Below are 23,467 nucleotides of genomic sequence, written 5' to 3'. Positions count from 1 at the left end.
TCATTCATCATTAGGACATACTTGAGAGAGTAGTCTAAAGATAGAATCTAGGCTTGAGAGAATCGGATTAGATCGCATAAGCAAGAATAGAAACTTAGAAATAAGTTCTCTTGATTGTTTCGCATATGCATCGCATGCGTCCTAGAAATAGGAATTATGGCATTCTACATTGAGAAATGTAGTGCTGATATTTGTGTATAGCATGATTGCATAACTATTCTTTAATAGCTGTGATTACCCTTACAATCAAGCTTAATGATGCGGTGAATTTATCCCATCCACCAATTTATCTATTTTTCCATGCATCTTATTACGCGTTAACAGTTTCCATGTCTGTACCAACTCTCATAGTCGTTCCATTGCTCAATCTGTTTAGTTAGGAGTAGGAGTAGCGCATAGTCTTTTGACTCCCTTATTCTTTTATTCATCACCGCAAACGCATTGTTTCACAATATTTTGAAGGATCTCATATCGTAGAGTTCCATGAGCACGTTTGAATCACTCTGATCTCACCGTAACCGAAATACATATTATACATTCAATACAAACAGTTATGCAAACAAAACTTAATTAACAACATGCTAAGATAAAGATATAACAAGATGAGAGTTCTATACCAGTTGAAGACCGTCTTCGAAACTCCAGAACTCACCACAACAGAAACCTCCACGCGATCTACCAACACCCAGCAGCAGCGTCGACAACAGCAGCACGAACACGAACGTCGTGGGGATGACACCACCACTAAAGAGCCCCGGGTATTCTCGGAGCAAAAACCCAAAGGGTGGTCTTTAGTGAATTTGGTAGGGGAAGGAGGAAACACGAATCGTGTAGGCAATAAGCAAGTAGGAGGGAAGAAGACACTATCACATAGCAGAAATGCTTATCGTTTAGGTGGAGCTACACAATCGTGTAGGATTTACTGAACAATCGTTTAGGAAAAGGTACACGATCATTTAGTAAAATTGGCACACTATACGATCATTTAGAGAAGCTATGCGATCGTGTAGGCGACAGTGTGTGATCGTTTAGGCGGAGAGGAGCTATCATATAGTCTCTCGATTTTCTTAAGCAATCGCTTAGAATTCTCCAACGCGCGCTTCACGAATTCTTTGGACGATTGAACTCCGGGCAGTGGAAAATGAAAACATTTTTTATTTTAACTCATTGGTTACAATAATCGACATTGCCCCACTAACCCACGTCCAAACGTGAATTTTGGCTTAATTGTCATATAATTAACAAATCAATTAATTAATTAATATAATCATATTATATTTTTAACTTGTAGTTTATATCACATATTTACTATACTATTTTCTCCTCTACTTGATATAAATCATATTTATATCTAATTTTCTCCAATTATATCATATATAATCGAACTTTCTCTTGTCAATTTGAACATTTAAAATTAACCCAAATATTGGTTTTCGACTTTATCCAAGCTACCTAGGAGACCTAATGAACCTGTGGCTCAAAGCTCCAACGGTCCATGAATAGCTGACTAAACTCTTTAGCCACAAGATCCACCATCCGTTAACTGTCAGGCATTCCACTAAAGACCAACAGCCAAACTCTTCTTACCACAGATATATTTCTGTGTCCATCGGATATAACCAATCATAAGTACGATGACTCTTTACAGATGCTCGTAAGTACAGTTGAGCCAAATTACCGTTATGCCCCTGTAGTTACATCTCAGTCCTTAAGTATCACTGATTCCTCTAATAAATAATACAACATAGTCCAACTATGTGTGAACACCTCTCGGACCAAGAGAAGGTGTGTGGCACTACATCGTTCAAGCCCCAGAATCAGCCCTTAAGGGAGTTATCTATTTACTTACCCCTGCCTCGGAGAATGAGTGAATTCCATCTTGTGTAGCTGAGTTCCCAGCTCCCAAATCAGACGAATCCCCAAAATGGTAGGTTTAAATCGGCGAACTGGACACTCGCACCCATACAAATCAAAGGACTACCCGCAATGGCAGGAGTTCTCAACTCACTCAGGATTGAGGTCATGTTACATATGGTCATCCTAGTGAAGTGAAGTCTCTGTCATGAACGGTGTTATATAACGAGACATTAACACTTCGTGATCAGGTCTTATACAAACTCTTTGTATAGGATGCCCTCGCTCGTATATCCCCAACACGAATGATTAGGATCAGACCATCTGTGACAAGTCACAATACTTGTGACCATTCCACAAAGCGAGTCGCATCCGTAGCGTTACCAGGATAAGGTTTCCCTCCTATATTCATATACTATAGGCCATTTTGGTTATCACTTAAGACATGATCCACTTGTATGTCACCACATACATGCTTGAGTCATATACAGATAACCAGGGATTTTATGTTTATTGGTTTGTTGTAAAGCAAATAAAACAAGTAACCGAGCAAAATTACAAGATGTGAAGTAAATATCATATATTAACAATACAAGCGTTCGTACATACTGTTTACAAACTACAGGACACAAGACTTTAGGGCATCAACCCCAACAATCTCCCACTTATCCTAAAGCGAAGTGGGGTGTACAAATAACTTAGTACAAAACAATAAACTAGGGCATAAAAGCCCAGTACAAGAAAATCACCCACTTTCCTTAGTCCAACCGCAGGCTATCCTGTAGACCCATGCTCCGTAGGTGACCCTCAAACACTGTAGCCGTGAGAGTCTTCGTAAATTGGTCAGCAACATTAAAATGGCCTGGGTTAGACTGATCCGTCTCATCTTCTCAACCTCTTGAGGCGTCTTAGGACACATGTCCTTAGACAAAGTGACTCCATGCTTAAACGACAGTAGGCCTCTCCTGGAGTCCTACATCGAGTACTTGAGCAACATCTTTGTCAATGTACGATGCTTAAGACAGTGCTAGTACTTTGTTCTTACGATCCGAAAGGATCTGTATACTTAGAACAAACTGAGCTTCTCTCAAATCTTTCATTTGGAATTGGGTCGCTAGCCAGTTCTTAATTGCAGTTAGTAGACCTATATCATTTCCAATGAGTAGGATATCATCTACGTACAACATTGAGAAGACTACTGAAGCGCTGATGATCTTCTTGTAGACACAAGGTTCATCAACATTTTCATCCTGGTTAACATCCTCCATTTCCTTCTTATAAGACAATGGATCCTCAACGTCGCCATCTGCTGCTATAGCAAGGATTTACGTGAAACCCAGACAGCGAATAGGTGGATTCGAAACCCTTCCACTACGTCAAGTTTCCCTCAACTCTTGAGGTGGAACTGACCTACTGGATGAACTCCCATCAACAACTCTTGCTGATGTAGCAGGCTTTTCAACAACTTTTGTTGAAGTTTCAGTAGTTTCATTGGAAAGCTCACACAACACGACTTTGCTTTGTAGACTGTGCTCCCTTATATGATTCTCCTCCAGGAAAGTAGCGTTTGTTGAAACAAACACCCTATTTTTCATCGGATCATAAAAAAAACCCCTCATGTACCTTTGGGGTAGCCTACAAAGAGGCATAACCTCGACCGTGGTTCCAACTTCTTGGGATTAGCCTCAAGCACATATGCAGGGCAACCCCAAATGCGGAAGTGAGTAAACTAGCTTTACGCTCGTTCCACAATTCCAGAGGTGTTCTTGCAACACTCTTGGAGGGAACACAGTTGAGTATGTAAACTGCAAAACCCCAAAACAAGTCCGATAAGGAAGCGTAACTCATCATCGAGCGAACCATGTCTAACAAGGTTTTATTTCTCCTCTCCACTACACCATTCTGCTAAGGTGTACACAGCGTTGAGAGTTGGGAAACGATTCCATATTCTATCAAATGGTCTTGGAATGTCGAGTCCAAAAACTCTCCACCTAGATTCGATCGAAGTGTTTTAATCCGTCTATCTAATGCGTTTTCAACTTCAGCCTTGAACTCTTTGAACTTTTCAAAGGATTCAGACTTCCGTTGCATAAGATAAACATACCCGTACCTGGAGTAATCATCAGTGAAACTGATAAAATACTCATAGCCACCTCGGGCTAGCATATTCATAGGACCATAAAGGTCAGAATATACTAACTCAATAGGCTCCTTGGCTCTATAACCTTTTCCAGTAAAAGGTCATTTAGTCATCTTACCCTCAAGACAAGATTCGCACACTAGTAATGAATTTTCTTCTAACTCATTTAGAAGTCCATTCTTCACCAATCTCTCAATCCTATTGAGATTGGTGTGCCTTAAATGAAGATGCCAAATTTGGGCATTTTCTTTTGGAGAAATTTTCCGACGTTTTGATTGAGTTACGACAGAACAATTCAGTATTATGGAGGGAATTAATGGCTAACGGCCTTAACACATATAAATTCGATTCCAGAATTTCTGTGCAAATAAAAAACACCATCTTTATGAATAAACGCTTTATCCACATTAAAAGAGATAATATATTTACATTGCAATAAACACTTTACAGAAATAAGGTTTCTCTTTAGTTCAGGAACAATATATACATCATTTAAAACAAAAAAAACTATTATGTAAAGCTAAATGGAGTCCTCCCACTGCCACAATTGAGACGACGTGCCCGGTGTCTACTCGCATCGTCATCTCACCAGCCTTCAGCTGTTGCCAAGATCTAATCCCCTGAAAAGAAGAACAAACATGGTTAGTGGCGCCTGAATCAATTATTCAAGCTGAATCATCATTCTCCACTAAACAAGTTTCAAGCATAAGTAAATCACATTTACCTTTATTGGCCTTGGCCTTAGCCTTGGTTGCTTTCTTCTTTTTCAGATAGCGAGGATAGGTCTTCTTCTAGTGTCCATCTTGGTTGCAATGGAAACACTTTCCCTTTGCAACTTGTGGATGCCCACTTGGGGCGACAGGCGGTGGGTTAGCAGGTGCCTTCCCTTTTCCCTTACCACCCTTCTTCTTCTTCCCCTTTGCAGAGTGAGAATTAGAAGGTGCAGACTTTGTTCCTGAGGTCGAACCTCTATGGAACTTCCTAGAGGATGAAGCAACATTTTCCTCACCCTTATGCCTCTCCTTATTTTTCAGTAAAGATTGGTATGCCTACAACTCGTTGAGGAGAGTTGTAAAGTTATATTTCACTTTGTTAAGAATCACATTACTAAAAAAGTGCAGGAAGCTCTCCGGAAAAGAATGCAGGATTATGCTAACCTGGCTGCTCTCATTGATGGTAGACCTATTCAACTCCGCCACATTGAAGTGGACCATCATATTTAGCACAGGTTCACGAACAGAGGTGCCTTTTTCCATTTTGGAGTTGAATATGTATTTAAGAGCCTCATGCATAAGTTGTTCAGACTGTTGTCCAAACATCCCCCACAGGGACTCCATGATCTCACGCGCTAAGACCATAGGTTCATGTTTCTTGGCCAAGACTTCAAAAAGACTTGCCAAGATGTAGCCTCGGGCCTTCTCATTCGCCCTTGTCCATTGCTCGTATGCCTCCCGAACATTTCAAGCAGCATTCGGAGCTAGAATAGAAGATCAAGCCTCCGTGAGAGTGAACATGAGATCTGAAATTATCGCCAGTAAGTTTTTCGGAGCTTAGCAATGCTAACGTGGTTGTTGCCATTTTGAAAAAGTTGCTAAAAATACGAAAAAAAAACTTTAATAGAATTTGCTAAAGCACTTTTAAACCAATCAGTTTTGCCAAATAGTTTCAAATACCCTAAGTTATAGACTTCTATTTTGCAATGATGCCCTAGTGAGGCAAGACAAACGCCACCGGTAGGGTGATCAGTTGCCCCTTCACTGGGATGAGACATTCTCAACCATTAGGCAGAACGAACTCTTGGAACTGAACCTAACAGCCACCATTTTTCGGTCCAGAATCATTAACCTTTAACTATTTCGTGTAAGTGTAACCCCTCGCTTACGGTGCCAGAGTCCCGCCCTAATGAGCCCACCGTAGGGAAAAAGCAAACTAGGACAAGAGACTAAGTTACCTTATCCTCTTACAAGAGATCAAATAAAGCATTGCGCAAAACTGCCATCCTTTAGGGCCCAGGGTGTCACGAGGCGATGCGCAGTAACTTTATTCAACCTAACGAGAGAGACCGAGGGATATGCTGTCGCACTTCCTGCTCCCATTTACTATGAACACTCTCTCCATCCACTTTGATATTGACCTACCCAAACACCATCTGTTAGGGGGACACGTCAAAGGTGCCACGAGGCCGAGGGTAGATCTCATGATGTGGACTATTTAGGAGAAATGTGAAAGGTTTAAGTGAAGCATTTTATGCCCCAAGTACCTCCCACTGATGTTCTACCTAATGATTCATTAACCTAGACAATCCGGCTACTGATTTTAGTCTAAGTCATCTTTTTAAACTCTTCTCATAAACAACGTTTGTCTATGAAATATGAACAAGTTCAAGTAGTCACATTTAAACACTTTAATGAACTGTCCTTAACTTGCATGAATGCATAAAATCTATCTAATTCACCTTTCCAGGTAAGTTCCTAGGTAGGGGTGTTACGTTTCCGTCAACTTAAATACCCCAACCTAGACAGGACCCACCTTAGACAAAAGGTCTCTTATAGATAGATTTGTTACACTTTAACCTTTTATTAGCCAATTTAATCCTATTAAACTGATTAAAAGATTAAAGTCTTAGGGTTGCTAATCGTATTAGAACCGTGATCTTAGGTCTATGTGATCCAAGTTTTAAACACTTTAAAACCATGAATTAAACCTAAGTGAGCATGTATGTCTTTCTTATTTCTTTTAGTTCTAATTTCTCTTTAACTTTAAAAAAAAAACAACTAAAACCATTGCGCACAACGAGATGTTTATAATATTTATAAAGTAACCTATGTGTCATGCTTCATGCAATGTCCGGTCATTTCTATATATAACTTTTATATAACGTGTAACAACCAAGCAAACATGCTATCATTCACCCTTATACTATAACAATTATAATATAAAGATGATACATGTCAATGCTTTTTATGCATGCATAAATATAACTCTTATATTATATGATGCATGAGCATGCTCTTCCATATTAAATCATGCTTCTTTAAATTATAACAATTACAATAAAGAGATGATGCATGACCATTGCATAACCTAAGCTGGGATTTACTATATGTGCATACCATATGACATATAAAAACATACATAACATGTAATAAACAAAAGGATTAATGGACCGAAATGAGCATTTGCAAATAACGGAATGAAATAACCCTATCTATTACATTTTTCATCGAGCAAACCGGTTCACAGGCGAACCGGGTCTTGAACCGCCAGGAGGTCTTCATCGTATAGTAAACTCTAGGTAGACGATCGTTCAGCACGCACTAGACGATAGAAGAATAAGTAAACAATCGCATAGACGACGACAAGGCTGTGAAGCCTGTTCGTCTATGTGATCATGTAGCGCAACGACAGGTAAACGATTTACCTTGCATTACTAAGCGATCGTTTAGTTATTTACTAAGCGATAAAGCTTGCTGACCTAAACTATCATCTAGCGCGCACACTTTAAACGATATACGAGCATCTCATCGTCTACACGATGCGTACAACCAGGTAAATGATTTACCTTGCGATGCTAGGCGATCGTTTAGTCAGTTACTAAGCGATGAAGCCTGCTGACCTAAACTATTGTCTAACGCGCACACGTTAAGTGATCTGCAAGCATCTCATCGTCTACACGATGCGTGCAACCAAGTAAAAGATTTATCTTACGATGCTAAGCGATCGTTTAGTCAGTTACTAAGCGATGAAGCTTGCTGACCTAAACGATCGTCTAGCACGTGCGTGCCTTAAACGATCAGCGATCGCGTACCCGATCTCAAACGATACTACCAACTCTTGATCGCATATCCCATCGTTTAACCGATGCGTTCAACAGTGATCGCATACTTCTTCATCTTTACGATGCGATCAACAGTGATTGCGTAGAACATCTTCTGCACGATGCGATCAACCCTAGATCGCCTCCTTCTTCGAAGAACTGCAACACTTGCCCAGATCGCTTACCACTCTTATGCAACACTTGCACAGATCCACTTCTTCGACGAACGACTCAAAACTTCAAACAAACTTTGAATACAGACTCGATAACAATTATTACTGCCCAAAAACGCAGGGGCCTTTACAAACAACCACAAATGTAAAAGGATCTAAATCAAATCGAGGCAAATCATCCCGAAAACATCCATTCATCCGCACATCCACAACAAAATTTAACTATTAAACCAGCGTAGAAATGCACCCACCATGAATGTATATGTCATTTCGTTGCAACAGATGAAATTGGAGTATCAGAACCTGGCTCTGATATCAATTTAAGAATCTCATATCGTAGAGTTCCACGAGCACGTTCGGATCGCTCCGATCTCACCGTGAGAAAATACATATTATACATTCAATACAAACAGTTATGCAAACAAAACTTAATTAACGACATGCTAAAACAAAGATATAACAAGATGAGAGTTCCATTCCAGTTGAAAACCGTCTTCAAAACTCCAGAACTCACCGTAGCGGAAACCTCCACACGATCTACCAATGCCCAACAGCAGCACGAAAAATGCACGAACACGAACGTCGTGGGGACGACACCACCACTAAAGAGCCCCGGGTATTCTCGGAGTGAAAACCCAAAGAGTGGTCTTTGGTGAATTTGGTATAGGAACGTGTAGGCAATAAGAAAGTGGGAGGGAAGAAGACGCAATCGCATAGCAGAAATGCTTATCATTTAGAAGGAGTTACACAATCGTGTAGGATTTACTGAACGATGTTTAGGAAAAGGTACACGATCGTTTAGTAAAATTGGCACATTATACGTTCGTTTAGAGAAGCTATGCGATTGTGTAGGCGACAGTGTGCGATCGTTTAGGCGCGAGGTAGACGATCGTTTAGACGGAGAGGAGCTATTATATAGTCTCTCGATTTTCTTAAGTGATCGCTTAGAATTCTCCAACGCTCGCTTCACGAATTCTTTGGATAATTGAACTCCGGGTGGTGGAAAATGAAAAAAATTTTCATTTTAACTCATCGGTTACAATAATCGACGTTGCCCTACTAACCCACGTCCGAACGTAAATTTTGGCTTAATTATCATATAATTAACCAATTAATTAATTAATTAATATAATCATATTATATTTTTAATCTATAGTTTGATATCACATATATACTATAGTATTTTCTCCTCTACTTGGTATAAATTATATTTATATCTAATTTCCTCCAATATAATGTATCTCATACATTTAGTCAATTATATCATATATAATTAACCAATCCAATTATATCATATATAATTGAACTTCCTCTTGTCAATTTGAACATTTTAAATTAACCCAAATACTGGTTCTCGACTTTATCCAAGCTACCCAGGGGACCTAATGGACTTGTGGCTCGAAGCTCCAACGGTCCGTGAATAGCTGACTAAACTCTTTATCCACGAGATCCATCATCCGTTAACTGTCAGGCATTCTACTAAAGATCAACAGCTAAACTCTTCTTACCACAGATATATTTCTGTGTCCATCAGATATAATCAATCATAAGTACGATGACCCTTCACAGATGCTCGTAAGTACAGCTGAGCCAAATTACCGTTATGTCCCTGTAGTTACATCTCACTCCTTAAGTACCACTGATTCATCTAATGAATAATACAACATAGTCCAACTATGTATGAACACCTCTCGGGCCAAGAGAAGGTGTGTGGTGCCACATCGTTCAAGCCCCGGAATTAGCCCTTAAGGGAGCTATCTATCTACTTACCCCCGCCTCAGAGAATGAGTGAATTCCATCTTGTGTAGCTGAGTCCCAGCTCCCAAATCAGTCCCCAAAATGGTAGGTTTAAATCGGCGAACTGACAACTCGCACTCATACAAATCAAAGGACCGCCCACAATGGCAGAAGTTCCCAATTCACTCAGGATTGAGGTCATGTTACCTATGGTCATCCTAGTGAAGTGAAGTTTCTATCATGAACGGTGTTATATAACAAGGCGTTAACACTTCGTGATCAGGTCTTGTACAAACTCTTTGTATAGGACGCCCCCGCTCGCATGTCCCTAACACGAATGATCAGGATCAAACCATCTGTGACAAGTCAGAACACTTGTGACCATTCCACAAAGCGGGTCACATCCGTAGCGTTACCAGGATACAGTTTCCCTCCTATATCCATATACTACAAACCATTTTGGTTATCACTCAAGACATGATCCACTTGTATGTCACCACATACATGCTTGAGTCACATACAGATAACCAGGGATTTTATGTTTATTCGTTTGTGGTAAAGCAAATAAAACAAGTAACCAATCAAAAATACAAGATGTGAAGTAAATATCATATATTGACAACACAAGCGTTCGTACATACTGTTTACAAACTACAGGACACGAGACTTTAGGGCATTAACCCCAACACATTTATTTACAAGTCCCTGAGTTCGACCTCGGATCATCCTGAAAAACTTGCGTTCTCGTTATACTTGACGAGAGAGCAAGAAAACTTGTGGCAGGAACGCATGATCATCACATATATTCTTAAACGCATATTGCATATTTCCCAGTCCAACGCATGACCATCGACGCATGGAGATCAATGCATATCATAAGATGCACGCATATTTACTCTCCATTTTCCATGCATCACAAGCTAGTGTTGCAAGTACATTATAACAATGTCACACATGAGAAAATGTGACATTGTATCAGCTCCTGTGCGAGAGACAATGCATTCTTACAGAATAAAGAGACCTCAGTAATGTCAAAAGAGAGATCACTAAAAATATTAACAATCTCTAAACAGTCAGATTCAACCATAATGTCTTGACAATTGAGGGATAATATACCATGCAACCCATCACAAATAGCCTTCTCTTCTAAGACCTTGAAGTCATTACATCTTGGAAAATATCTATAATTAGCATGCAATACAAACACGGGCGAGGTGATCCCAAAGCACTTGTCTTTTTGTCAGGGCTCCAGGTTGCATCAAAGTTCAACTTCCATGTATTCATCAGAGGAGGGTGTCACCCAATAAAGAAATGTTGGTGAAGAACAACCCAAATTCCTACGATATCTGTCTTTGTTTTCCAAATAAGGACGTTTGGACCCAAAAATAAACTTCTTGATCGATTCATTTATGGAGTCTGAGTTAGTTGACACGTTATGAGTTTGGGAAGCCAAGGCTATGTTATATCTATATTTAACGAACAAAGTTATGATGACAATCAATTTTTCTAATGTTCAAATTTAGAATAGTTTAAAGGTTAAAATTATAAAGTTGATCCATATGATAGGGAGAAAGTTTTTTTTTTTTTTTGAAAAAATAAGATTTAGAGAAAGTTGGAATATAATACATGTGGTTTATAATTTATATTTAGCACATATAGTTTGATAAAACCCCTCATAAATAATAGGGTTTTATCAAATATAGATACTATTTATGAAGTTTTATTAAATTGCATAAACTAAATTATAATTTTTAAAATCATAAAAATTTAAAATTTAACTTTCTACAAATTATAGGGATTAAATTTATAATTTAACATAATCTAAAATATAATCTTCTTCTATAAAAAAAGATATTTTGCGTATTTAGCCTTAAAAGTCACCCTCCTCCTTCTTTGGACTAAAAATGGCAAAAGGCCAAAATTTAAATTGACCGAGCGTAGCATAAGTCTGACACACCTGATTGCAACCCAATGTTTACTGTGGTAGGTGAAGTCGTAACCATGGTTAAAGGCCGTGAACGTTTGTCGGTTAGTAATAAAGATCTTTGGTCGCCGTCAGCCTTGTCGTTTTGTAATGACTGGCCTTTTAAAAGCGACATTGAAGATGTTGAATGCCTAAACCAACCAAACCCCATCTCTAAATAATATACTAAAACTTTTTTTTTTATATAAGTTTAAAAAACTCGATTAACTCAATCCAATTTCTACGGATTCAATTGAGTTATTATAAACTCATGTTGAGTTGACTTCAAATAAATAAAAATTTGATGAGAATTAAGTTGGTTGATAAATTCACTTAAAATAATCGAAATCTTTTATTAATTTTAAAAAATATGTTTTTTTTTAATTTATATACAATCATATATACATATATTAATTTTAATTTTATTTAATTTCGTAGTTTTTCTTTTATAATTTATGAACAAAAACTCTTTAAAATATTTTTTAACACTATGAAAAGAAAATTTTTATAATATAAATTGAAATTTGATTGTTAATAATTAAATAAAATTTTTACATATCAACATTTTACTTACTTTTAGAACAAAAATTTAAATAAATGATCATACTAACGAGCCAAGCCAACCCAAATGTTTTAGATTGGGTGGAATTTGTTATTTAATAAGAATTATTTGAATTGAATAAACTTATAAATTTAGATTGGGTCTAAAAAGTGTTTCAACTAAAGTAGGAACACCCCTACTAAATGCTATTTTATATTTTAGGTTAAAAATAGCGATAAAGTAACTATTTAATTATTAAATTAAAATGGATTTATTTTTATTAATAATTGACATATAGAAGGTTCATCTCTCATTTTTGTAGTTAGTGCTAAAAAATAAACCGTTTATATCTCATTTGGTAACTATTTGGTTTTTTGTTTTTTGTTTTTTTTAAATTAAATATGTAGACACTACTTTCACCTCTAAATTTCTTCTTTTGTTATCTACTTTTTACCAACGGTTTAAAAAACCAAGCCAACATTTGAAAATTATGAAAAAAAATTATTTTTAAAATGTTAATTTTGTTTTTGGAATTTGGCTCAGAATTCAAGATTGTACTTAACAAAGATGCAAATCATTGTAAGAAATAAATAGAAAATAGACATAATTTTCAAAAACCAAAAACAAAAAACGAAATGGTTACCAAACGGGAACTTAATTATTGAATGTTAATTTGTAACAATTTAATTCCTCTCCTTTTAACTTTTTTATTTATTTTTTTTAAATTGAACTTTAGTATATAACATTTTAGTCTTTATATTTCAAAAATTGTAAGGATCAAATTCTTATAAAAATTATGTTAAGATTTATCTCTTACGTATGTAGGTTGATAAAGTGGATAAGGATCAAATGTGTTTAAAAACTACACAGGCAAAGTTGTTATATATAATAAAAATCAACCTTTAAGTTGAATATTTTATAATAGGTTTAAATTGCTATACGTTTTAAAGGGGAGATACTAAAATATTATTCATAAACTAAATTGTTACAAACTTAAAAATAAAATAATCAAATCATTATAATAAGTCTAATTAAGAAGTATTAAATTTGTTACTTTAACGAAAGTTGACCGATGGAATGGATCAAAAGTGTTTGTTCGACCCATAATATACCATTACATGAACTTTTTTTTTTTCTGGAATATAAATATTCTATTATTTTTTATTTTTATAATATTTTTTTATAATACATATTTATGATTATATATATATATATATATATACTTGTTGAACAAGGATCGACTGTCCAAACACGAGTAATTAGAAGCTTTTTTTTCTTGTTTGACTGGTCAAGCCATTAGCAATTATTTTCTTTTTCAAAATGTAGGTTTAATTGTCCAATCAATTCAAATTTTTATTGAAACAATTTAGGCATGAGATTTTCAAAGCGAGTATAATTAATCAATAATTAAAAGGGATTATCAAATCTATGGTTTAAATTTTTCTATTCTTGTTGTACTAAAAAATTTTTTACATGAAATTAGGCCAAATTTTTATCTCTCGCAAAAGATGTAGGTTAGAATTTTTCGGTCATTTATTTGAAGGAATATTGTGAGAAATAGAAAATTAGTGATATAGTCTGAAAATGTAGGTTCTATTTAATAACAGATTTATTTTCGTTTTTTAATTTTTGAAAATCGAATTTCTAAACCCTAGTTTTACTTATTAATTTCTATGTATTGTTATTCATTTTGTACTAATATTTTAAAAAAAACTAATTAAAAGTTTTGAAAATTTAAAAAATGATTTTTATTTTTAGAATTTGACCATGAATCTAACTGTTATTTCTTTAAGAAATGAGAAAACCATGATTATATTGAGACATTGGAAAGAAGCAAACCTAGATTTTAAAAATAAAAATCGAAATCAACGTCAAACTAAAGGAAAATTATTTTAAATAACAAAACTACTAAAAATATTTACAAATAATCGTAAAATATCACAGTATATCTGTGATAGAACACTATCTGTGTCTATCATGCCTATCACATATAAATGGTGATATTTTACTATTATTTATAAATATTTTAGTTCATTTTTCTATATTTGAAAATAATTCTAAATTAAACGTATTAATTAACTCAAATTTTGAGAAGCAAGGGAAACAAAAATCAAAATATTAAAAACGAGTGAATAAGAAAAACATTTTCACTATAATTTGATTTTCTTAAAAACTTTAAATATAAACATGTTCAAAGTATGTTTTACATTAACACAACCAAAAAAAGTTTGCCAAAACTAATGAAAATTAATAATAATTATAAAAGTATTTCAAAGCACAAAATTACTGGTCAAAGGTATGCAATTAAACACCATTTTCAAAGGTCATTTAAAACACATAATTGGTCAACAATAAATTTAACGCAGTCAAAATTAAATTTTACAAATTTGTTTTTTCAATTTTGACCGTGGTAACTAGATAGGCACTAACTTTAAATAACCAAAAATGCATTTTGTTCGATAAATAAAGTGTTTGGAATTGGTTTATTAACTCGCTTTTAAAGTAAACTAGATTAAACTAATTTGTCTCAATAATATTGAAAAAAAATGTAAAAGCCTTATACTATTTATTTTTAGTTTTCTTTTTGTTAGTATAGAGACTTTAAGAGTTCGAATCATAAATTACAGTAATATTTGTGTATGTCAATTGAGTTATATTCGCCATATTTTAGAAGTATTAAAATTTTTTATATGAATAAGATTAACATCAATACATTTTCATTAATAAATAAAATTCTATTAAAATTTTAACAAAATAACATAGATTTAATTAGATTATATTAGAAGTTTAGTCTTTAAACTTTTAGTTGGGTCTAAAATGTCATTAAACTTTTAATTTTGTATTTCATAGTTTTTTGTGCTTTCAATTTTGAATCTAATTAACACCTAGAATTAAAAAAAAAAAAAAAAAATTAGTTGATTTATTGACATAAATTTAAATTTTATCTATTAAAATTTTAGTATTTTGTTTGAATCAACCTTAAGGTTTATTTTTTTTATTATTATTTTTTAAATTAAGCTTATAAATCTTATTTATATTATTCACTCTTTTCCAAAAATCTATCTTTGTGTACTAAGAACTAAAGAAATTACTTTTAAAAAAATTTTATTTTAGAATTTAATTAAAAGTTCAAGTGTTTCGACACAAATAAAAAACTTAATAGAGATTTTGAGAGAAAACAAGCTTAAATTTTAAAAATGAAAAATTTGAATTTTTAAGAAAATGGAAACTTTAGGGACTAAATTTATTACTTTGAAAGTTTATGAACTAAATAAATTAAGATTAAGAACTCAATCTCAATTTATATTATGAAAATTTTCTTTCTAGGTATTTAAAATTATTTTTAGGATTTGTTAGATAATAAATGATTTTAAAATTTATGAAATTAAATAAAATTTAAAATAAATATATGTATATATGATTTAAAAAACATACTTTTTACAATTAATAATAAGTTCAGTTGAATTGGGTTGGGTTGCTTTGGGTGAACTTATGAAACAACTCAACTCATAAAAATTTTATTTATTTCAACTCACCCAAATCCAAATGAATTTATAACCCAATCTAGATTGAGTTGAATTGATCGAATTTTTTGGATTATCATGTTTTTTAAACATCCCTAATTTAGTTGATAGTGGAATTTTTGAAATAAACATTCAAACTTAGATTATAGATATGTGCGAATAATTTAATAAGTAATTATTTATGTCTACTGATAAATTTGTGTCACCTCTTTTTAATTTCAATTTTCTAGTATAATTAATTATATAAAAAATAAATAAATATTTAAATATTTAATTTAAGCTTTTCAATAAAATTTATTTAAGTTAATTGATTAAAAAAACAAATCGGAAACACGAGACCCATAAATTGTTAGGGGAGATTCCCTACTTCCGCTTCAGCCAAATTAAAAGAGAATCTCGTAAGAATGAATAATGAATAGGGAGTATGAACAAAAAAAAGCCATCCCTAGCTCCACCCACCCCAAAACAAGTCTAACTATAAATCTCAAAATTCATAGAATAAATTTTTAATTTAATTATTTTATTATTTTATTTAAAATTTTAAAAACTAAAAAGTGTATTATCAATTCTTAAAAAAAAAGCGTGTTTTAAAAAAAAAGAAAGGCAAAAATAAATTAAATAAAAAAGTTCAGTAATTTGAATGTAAAAATAGAAAACTTATAAGTTAAAACCTGTTTGACCAGATTCAACAAAAATTTGGGAAATAACTATATTTTCGGGAATAACTATATTTATCTTATCTACAAATTTTAAAGCAAATTTTAGAAAATAGATTTTTTTTTTTTGTTTTTTTGTTTATAAGATCATTGAATAAACTTTGAAATAATAACAACTGTATATATTTTAGATATCCAAATCCAAGTTCCTTCAAAATCTGAAAAAGTTTAAATAAAGCAATCATCATTTTCATAGATAACCAAATCTTTTTTCAATCACTCCCCTAAATCTCACCCCATAATTCTTATTATTAGAATAGGTAAAGATTCAAACTTTATACTTATAAACAAAGGTTGAATAAATAACTTAATCATTAAGTTATATTTTGATTCACAAATCTCCCTCATTTAATGAAATTAAATTATTTGAAGAAAATACAGAGAACCCAAATCATACAAGCTGATTATTTTGTCATTCCAAAGTGACTTGGAATCTAAATACACATGATTTGCTTTCTTGAAAAACAATTCAATCACAACTTCATAAATGAAAGATATTAGAAGGCTAAATTACAGAAAACCCCTTCAAATATTGCCATTTATAAAAAAAAAAAAATTATTCCAAAAATTGTAATATTATCATTTACTTTTGGGACATTTTGAAAACTACCTTGTTAGAATGTTAAATAGTTATTGGGACTAGATGCGTTGGTAACCTATAATGGAATTAAATGTCACATTATTCTAAGTCACCGATTTTTTCGTTTTAACATTTAGAGTTTTATATTTTACAATATGTGAAGTCATATAATCAAACCTCTAATCTCGGGCTCAATATTATACATGAAATTGGGATTTGGATGATGTCATACTGTTCTTGGTCGTCATTGCCACACCTATCATCATAATTTTCATCCAACAACTCGAAATTGAGATTCAAACACTACTACATTGTTCTAGGTTACTCCCACACATATTCACAGATCATTTTTCCTTCCAATATTTTTAAGTTTCTTTTTGACAATATGTGAAATGAGAGAATCGAATCATTGACCCTTAAGTCCATCACATAAACTTTATTTAAGGGTTTTTTTTCTCTAAATTTTTAAATTTAGCAAAAGAAAAAAGGGTTAGTTTTTCTTTTTTTTTTCTTTTGGGGGGTAAAAAAGGAAGGAAAAGTGGAAAAGAGAGAAAAAAAGGAAAAACTTGGGGAGTGGGGAATTGAATTGAGAAATAAATGTACTAAAAAGTAGGAAAATGAAGAAAAATACGTACAAAATAATTCTCTGCCAAAATACTGTACTGCACGGCATTGCATTAGTAGAGAGGTAAAGTTTTGGTTTTCTCAGAGAGCTGAAAGAGGTGTGTTTCAGAAGCTCCACTGTTTCACTGATTTTGAGGCAATTTCTAGAGAGAGAAACAAAAAGAGAAGAGAAGAGTGCCTCACAAGTTTCACAGTTCGTCACAGCAATACCCCATTTCCCCCGTTTCCATTTGACTGATTTCTTGTGTTCAGAAGAACGCCATTACTGAAGTTTCAAACCTCTTTCAAGAGATTTCAGAAACCCAGGTAAAATTTTCCCCTTCTTGTTCATTTTGATTCCCTTTTTATGTTCTTCAATCTACCGATGATTCTTTGGGTTCCCCCTTTTGGATTTTCAACAGAAAACGAGGGTTTCTGTTGTTTGAACTGTTTTTGGGTCGCCCCTCTTGCAAGTTTAATCTATCCTTCGGTTCTGATTGCCTTTTCGAGTCAATCGTTGGGATTTCTCATCTGGGGTTTTCCCATTTCAATCGATTATTGATTGAAGCTACGTTCATTTTCTATTTGGGATTTTTTTTTTAATTGGGAAATTGATCGAGGGAAATGTTAGTGCATTTGAGTTCTGGGTTTTGATTCGATCTGATTTTGCGTTTCTATTTAGTTCCAAATGTGTGAAATGCTTCTATCTGCTCAGTTTTTGCTACTTCTGAATTGATTCTGTGGACTTTGTTCCTTTTTTTTTTTTTTAGGGGGGGGGGGGGGGGGGGGGGGGTTCTCATCTGTTATCAATTAGCAGATGTTAATGATGTTTGTATTTTACATTGAACAATGCTGTTGGATTTCTGCTGATTCTGATGGATTTCTGAAACTATATTGTATTTGTGAATGAACCCAAATAACATTGATGCAGAAAAGAAACTATGGTTTTGCAGGGGCTGGATTTTCGGAGTGGCGAATTGAGACAATGCTGAGGAAGAGAACAAGGTCAGTTCAGAAAGATCAATACAAAATGAATCAGATGAATGTCCCTTGTTCTGGCTCTGAGCTCCACCCCAAATGTAGCTCTATTTTCAAAAGATCTCACCTGTTTACTGGGTTGTCTTCTAAAGGTGTAGATTCTGATTCAGCCAAAAGTCCAACTTCTCCACTGGATTTTTGGGTATTATCAAGTTTAGGTAATCCTCTTAGATCTCCTAGGTCATCATCCAATGAGGGGCCTAGAAAGAACTGGGATTCTAGTAAAGTAGGACTGAGCATTATAGATTCTTTAAATGATGATGATAGTAAACTATTTGGGAAAGTTCTTCGATCATCAGATAGTAAGACCGCTCTCTTTGGACCTCGAAGTGTGACCAAAAAATCGAATTGTCCATCACAGGCAAATCTTATCCAAGGGCCTAAATCCTTACCTAAAAACTATGCAATTTTCCAGATACCAAAAGCCAAAACTCCCATTGAACAGGGAAACTCTGATGTGATTTTTGAAATTGGAGAAACCCCGTTTGAATGTGAGCCTTTTGGGAACTACTCTCGTTCTTTTGATTCCTACAGGGCGTTTGCTCCTCAATCTGGTTTTACTGGTCACAGCCTCAGTAGTAGTACTACTACTGAGAATGTTGCTTCTCCTCGGTTAGCTGAAGAACCTCGAGTGTCAGAAAAATATCCATTCACAAAACCGAGTTCGATTTCATTAGGCATATCCTGTGACAACGGATCTAAGAGGCCTCTCTCAGCAAGTGAGATTGAGCTGTCTGAAGATTATACATGTGTAATTTCACATGGTCCAAACCCGAAAACTACTCACATTTTTGGTGACTGCGTTTTAGAATGTCACTCTAATTATTTGAGCTCGTCTTCTGAGAATGAAATGAAGGAAATGGGATTTCCTCATCCTCTTACAAGCTTGAATATCTCCACTTCATATCCCTTAACTGACTTCTTAAGCTTCTGCTACTCCTGTCACAAGAAACTGGAAGAGGGAAAAGACATCTACATTTACAGGTTCGTCATGAGAAAATCTTGCAGTTTTCTCGCATGTCTTTTACAGTTTCAAACACTTTTGATTAAGAACTAACTTGTAAACTGTTGCAGGGGGGAGAAAGCCTTCTGTAGTCTAACATGCCGGTCCCAGGAGATACTGATGGATGAAGAACTCGAGAAATCAATCGACAAAACCTCCGAAAGTTCTCCCAAGTCCAGTGCTAACCATGATGAGGACCTTTTTGAAACCAGCATTGGTGGCTTCGCATAAGCACTCGTCCCCAGTGGCTGGTCGCCATGCCCGTGGTTGATGAACCTATCAAAGGCAATGAACACCCTTTTGGTCATCTGTTTGAAAAGAGCTGTTTTTATGTCCATTGGTGGCAGCCATGGATGATCATTTTTGTAAAATGATGGTGTTTGCTTCCTTTGCTTCACCTCTCATGGTCATAGTGGATGATAATCTTTGGTCCTTTTTTTTTCCTAAAAAAAAAAAAAAAACATAAAATTGACTGTGAATGCCCTGTGAGCCTATTTTTTGTGGCTCCTTTTTTTTCCCCTTTTTTTTCTGGCTTCATTTATGATTATGGCCAGAAAATAAAATGATGCATGGATATGAACCTCCATCTTTGACTGAATAGAATGAGAGTTCAGTTCCATATTACAACTTTGATGCTTGTGATATTATCCTAACTTTGTCCTTGTCCTTTTGACTTGATTCAAATTGACTGTTGATTTTTAGTGTTTTTGTGCTAGAAGTTTACTTAACAAAGACTTTTTAGGTCAATTCACAAGGTTACGGTTAGTATAGTATCGAATTGTCTTTTCAAAATTGATCCCCATGTTGGGATATCAAGAGCATTGCGACAAGACAAAAGCAAACACATCCTTTCTATTTTTCAATATTGTGGGAAACTTCAAAGATCTAGGATTCTCCGTTGGAGATTAGGTTTTTTGTGGAGTGGTTTCGACATCTTTGCCATTAAGCTAGTTGGTTTTTTATGAATCAATCCATAATTTTTCAATAATACAATATTTTTTTTATGAACTTAAAAATACTAACAAATATATTGTAAATAATTAAAAATTTCAAGATTGGTATCCACAATAGAGAAAAATAAAAAGCAAGACACAAAATGCACAGATTTTGAGGGTTTATGACTCTTAAATAAGCTGTCTTTGTTTATGGGTTATTGAGTCTTTGGGCTAGGTGGGCCTAAGGGCTGCTCCATAAATATAATTGTGGCGATTGGCTATATTAATTAATATTCTTTTGTAATTGGAAAATATCATTTTGGTTTGAGTTCACTAGTAGCAGAGGAGGGTTTTTTTTTTTTTTTTTTTTTTTTTTTTTTTTTATATATATATATATATATATATATTTATATATAGTACCTAATAAGTCTTAAAACATTCCATTTAATGTAGATTTCAATTTTTTTAATTTTGTCTCAAATATGCCCTTAACCTATTCAATGATTTTTAAAATTCATGTACCCACTACACACTAAATTAAAAATTTAGGATATTATTAGACATAATATTTATATTTTTATTTGACAAATTGATTAACTTTAACCAATTTCAAACATGTTAAGAATCTATTAGATACAAGATTGAAAGTTTAGAATCATATTAAACATTCTAAATGTTTAGGGATTATTTAGACATAAAATTGAGAAGGTAAAGATCCATACTATATAAATTTTAAAGTTTAATAACCTCATAGACACAAACTTAATAGTTGACAGAAAACTTGTAATTTAAACTTTATTTAACATTATGTTGGTGCTCGAATCTCGTTCACTTCAGATTGCTTGATGGGTGCCTAGCGGCCTTGATCTTTCAGCCCAATTTCTCCTTGTCTGTTCTCAATCTTATCCAAACTTATATGTGTAAGAGATTTTCGCACTGGTGTGTTCGAGTCTACTATACTCTGATGCATAAGTTAGTATAATGAGTGAATAATTTAACTAAACACTAACAAATTTGGACTGTCTTATTATGAAAGTACTTGCTCCTCCCATTTAAAGTGGTCAAATGAAGCTATTTATAAGACTATCCTCTGACATGCCTTGGTTACGTATGATGGTAGAAGGTTTCAGGGACGTTTTAGATGCTCAAAGTTTCATGGTGTCAGTTCGATCTCGACTCACTTATTTTTCGATTGGTATAACTAGCTCGATTGATCGACCCAATCTTCGAAGTATTGATGTTTAATTCCCCTATGCTCTTTTTTCGATACCCTTTGAGCTTGGACCTTGCCTAACACATTAACCATTTTAAAGTAATTAATTTTGTTCTCATTTTTTTTAATCTCGTAATTCAATCTAAGTCTTAAACTTTACATTAAGAAATTATTACAGTTCCTATCTTCCTTTATATATATACATATATATATATATATATACATATATATATATATATATACATATATATATATATATATTTATCTATATTGCAAAAAACGCGGAGATTTGAACATTTTGATCGAAAATATTTATTTTAATCACAGCTATGTGATGTACCGATGTTAACGTTTTATTTATTTATGCATAAGGGTATGGACTTGTCAATCAAATGAACAAACTCATAATAATTTTCTTTTAAAAAAAATGACGTGGACTTAAAGATAATTGTATGCTAAAATTTGAACAATGAAATAAAATATAAAAGAAATTAAAACCAAAAAGAAATTAACAGTTTTTTTAGAAGAAAAAACTTCATCAAGCCTCTTGGACATAGGAATAGACCATATTCTTAATTACAAGGGAATTACCGAATTTAAAAGATTTTTACACCAAACACCATAAAATTCTATAGCATCTAGTTCTCCTAACAGCTTCATGGGCAACTAAATTAAGGTTTCCGCTACACGTAGAAAAGAAATTACATTAAAATTCTTAGTTAAAAATAAAATTTCTTTAATCAAACATTGAACCTCACTTAAGGATTTTGATCCACCAATTAATCAAATTAATAGCCTCAAGACAATTTGATTTCATAATTAATTTTGAAAACCCCAACTACCTTGCAATTTCTAAACCTTCAATAATAGACATTAATTCTGTCATTGGAGGATCAGGACAAAAGTCCAAACAATTAAGAGCTAGGTGTCATGCGATGCAAACAACTAGACGTGCGGCACTTGGACGAACTCAATGATCAAGACACTCCAAGTAAGCCTTAGAGAGGTTCAAACTTGGTTATGGCACAAGAAAATCCTAAAAGGACAAGAGAAGGTTGGCACACAAGTTTGGGAATGTATGTATATTGCTTTGAGAGCTTGTCAATCGATGGTGTACAAATGAGCTCATGAGGGCTATTTATAGTGTTGGCCACCGACGTAGGGAGGCCTTAACTGCCTTAAGTAAGTCGGCCATGGGGCCTTCTAGTGCCTTCTATACATATGTCTGTACATACAAGCTTTCTCTAGAACATTCTAGTCCTATCTCGATTGTTCCAGACTCTGGTAGCACATTCTAGCACACGTCTGTCACAGTAGGGCCTAACCGTGCCTAACACATTTCAGAGTCTTCTGGACTAGTCTGAAGCCTTCTCAAGTAGTCCAGCCTGTCTAGCATCGTCCAGAGCCTTGTATAGCCTTCCAGAGGTATGTATAGTTGTCTAGGGCCTTCCAGATGTGTTTAGGCCTCTCCCGCACGTTCTGGCACTGTCTAGTGCCTTCTAAGGTCATGGGTGAGTAGTTTGGCCTTGTCTCGAGTCTTCTAGAGGTTTTCGGGCTTGTCTGGGACATGGGCGAGGAGTCTGAAACATTCATCACGCGTCTGGAACATGGGCGTGTGCCTAGTAGCAGG

The 23,467-nt window shown here is 34.2% G+C and overlaps 1 protein-coding gene across 2 annotated transcripts; it reads left to right on the top strand.

Moving 5' to 3' along the window:
- Window positions 1-17,674: 17,674 nt before the first annotated feature.
- Window positions 17,675-20,316, top strand: LOC120075146 (FCS-Like Zinc finger 10-like). 2 transcript variants are annotated; one of them, XM_090312618.1, is made up of 3 exons: window positions 17,675-17,975; window positions 18,602-19,670; window positions 19,761-20,316. In XM_090312618.1, exons 2-3 carry the CDS (start codon window positions 18,634-18,636, stop codon window positions 19,918-19,920), a joined length of 1,197 nt encoding a protein of 398 aa, XP_090168744.1. In that variant the 5' UTR covers window positions 17,675-17,975; window positions 18,602-18,633; the 3' UTR covers window positions 19,921-20,316. The 2 variants fall into 2 exon arrangements, with proteins under 2 accessions (XP_090168744.1, XP_038884254.2); XM_039028326.2 differs by having other exon boundaries at window positions 17,776-17,975; window positions 18,580-19,670.
- The last annotated feature ends 3,151 nt before the right edge of the window (window positions 20,317-23,467 follow it).

This window comes from Benincasa hispida, chromosome 4 (genome assembly GCF_027475165.1).
Source record: "Benincasa hispida cultivar pf3 chromosome 4, pf3_genome.v1.1, whole genome shotgun sequence".
Lineage (NCBI taxonomy): Eukaryota > Viridiplantae > Streptophyta > Magnoliopsida > Cucurbitales > Cucurbitaceae > Benincasa > Benincasa hispida.
Note: the sequence above shows the minus strand (reverse complement) of the source record. Positions and strands in the feature narration are given on the sequence as shown.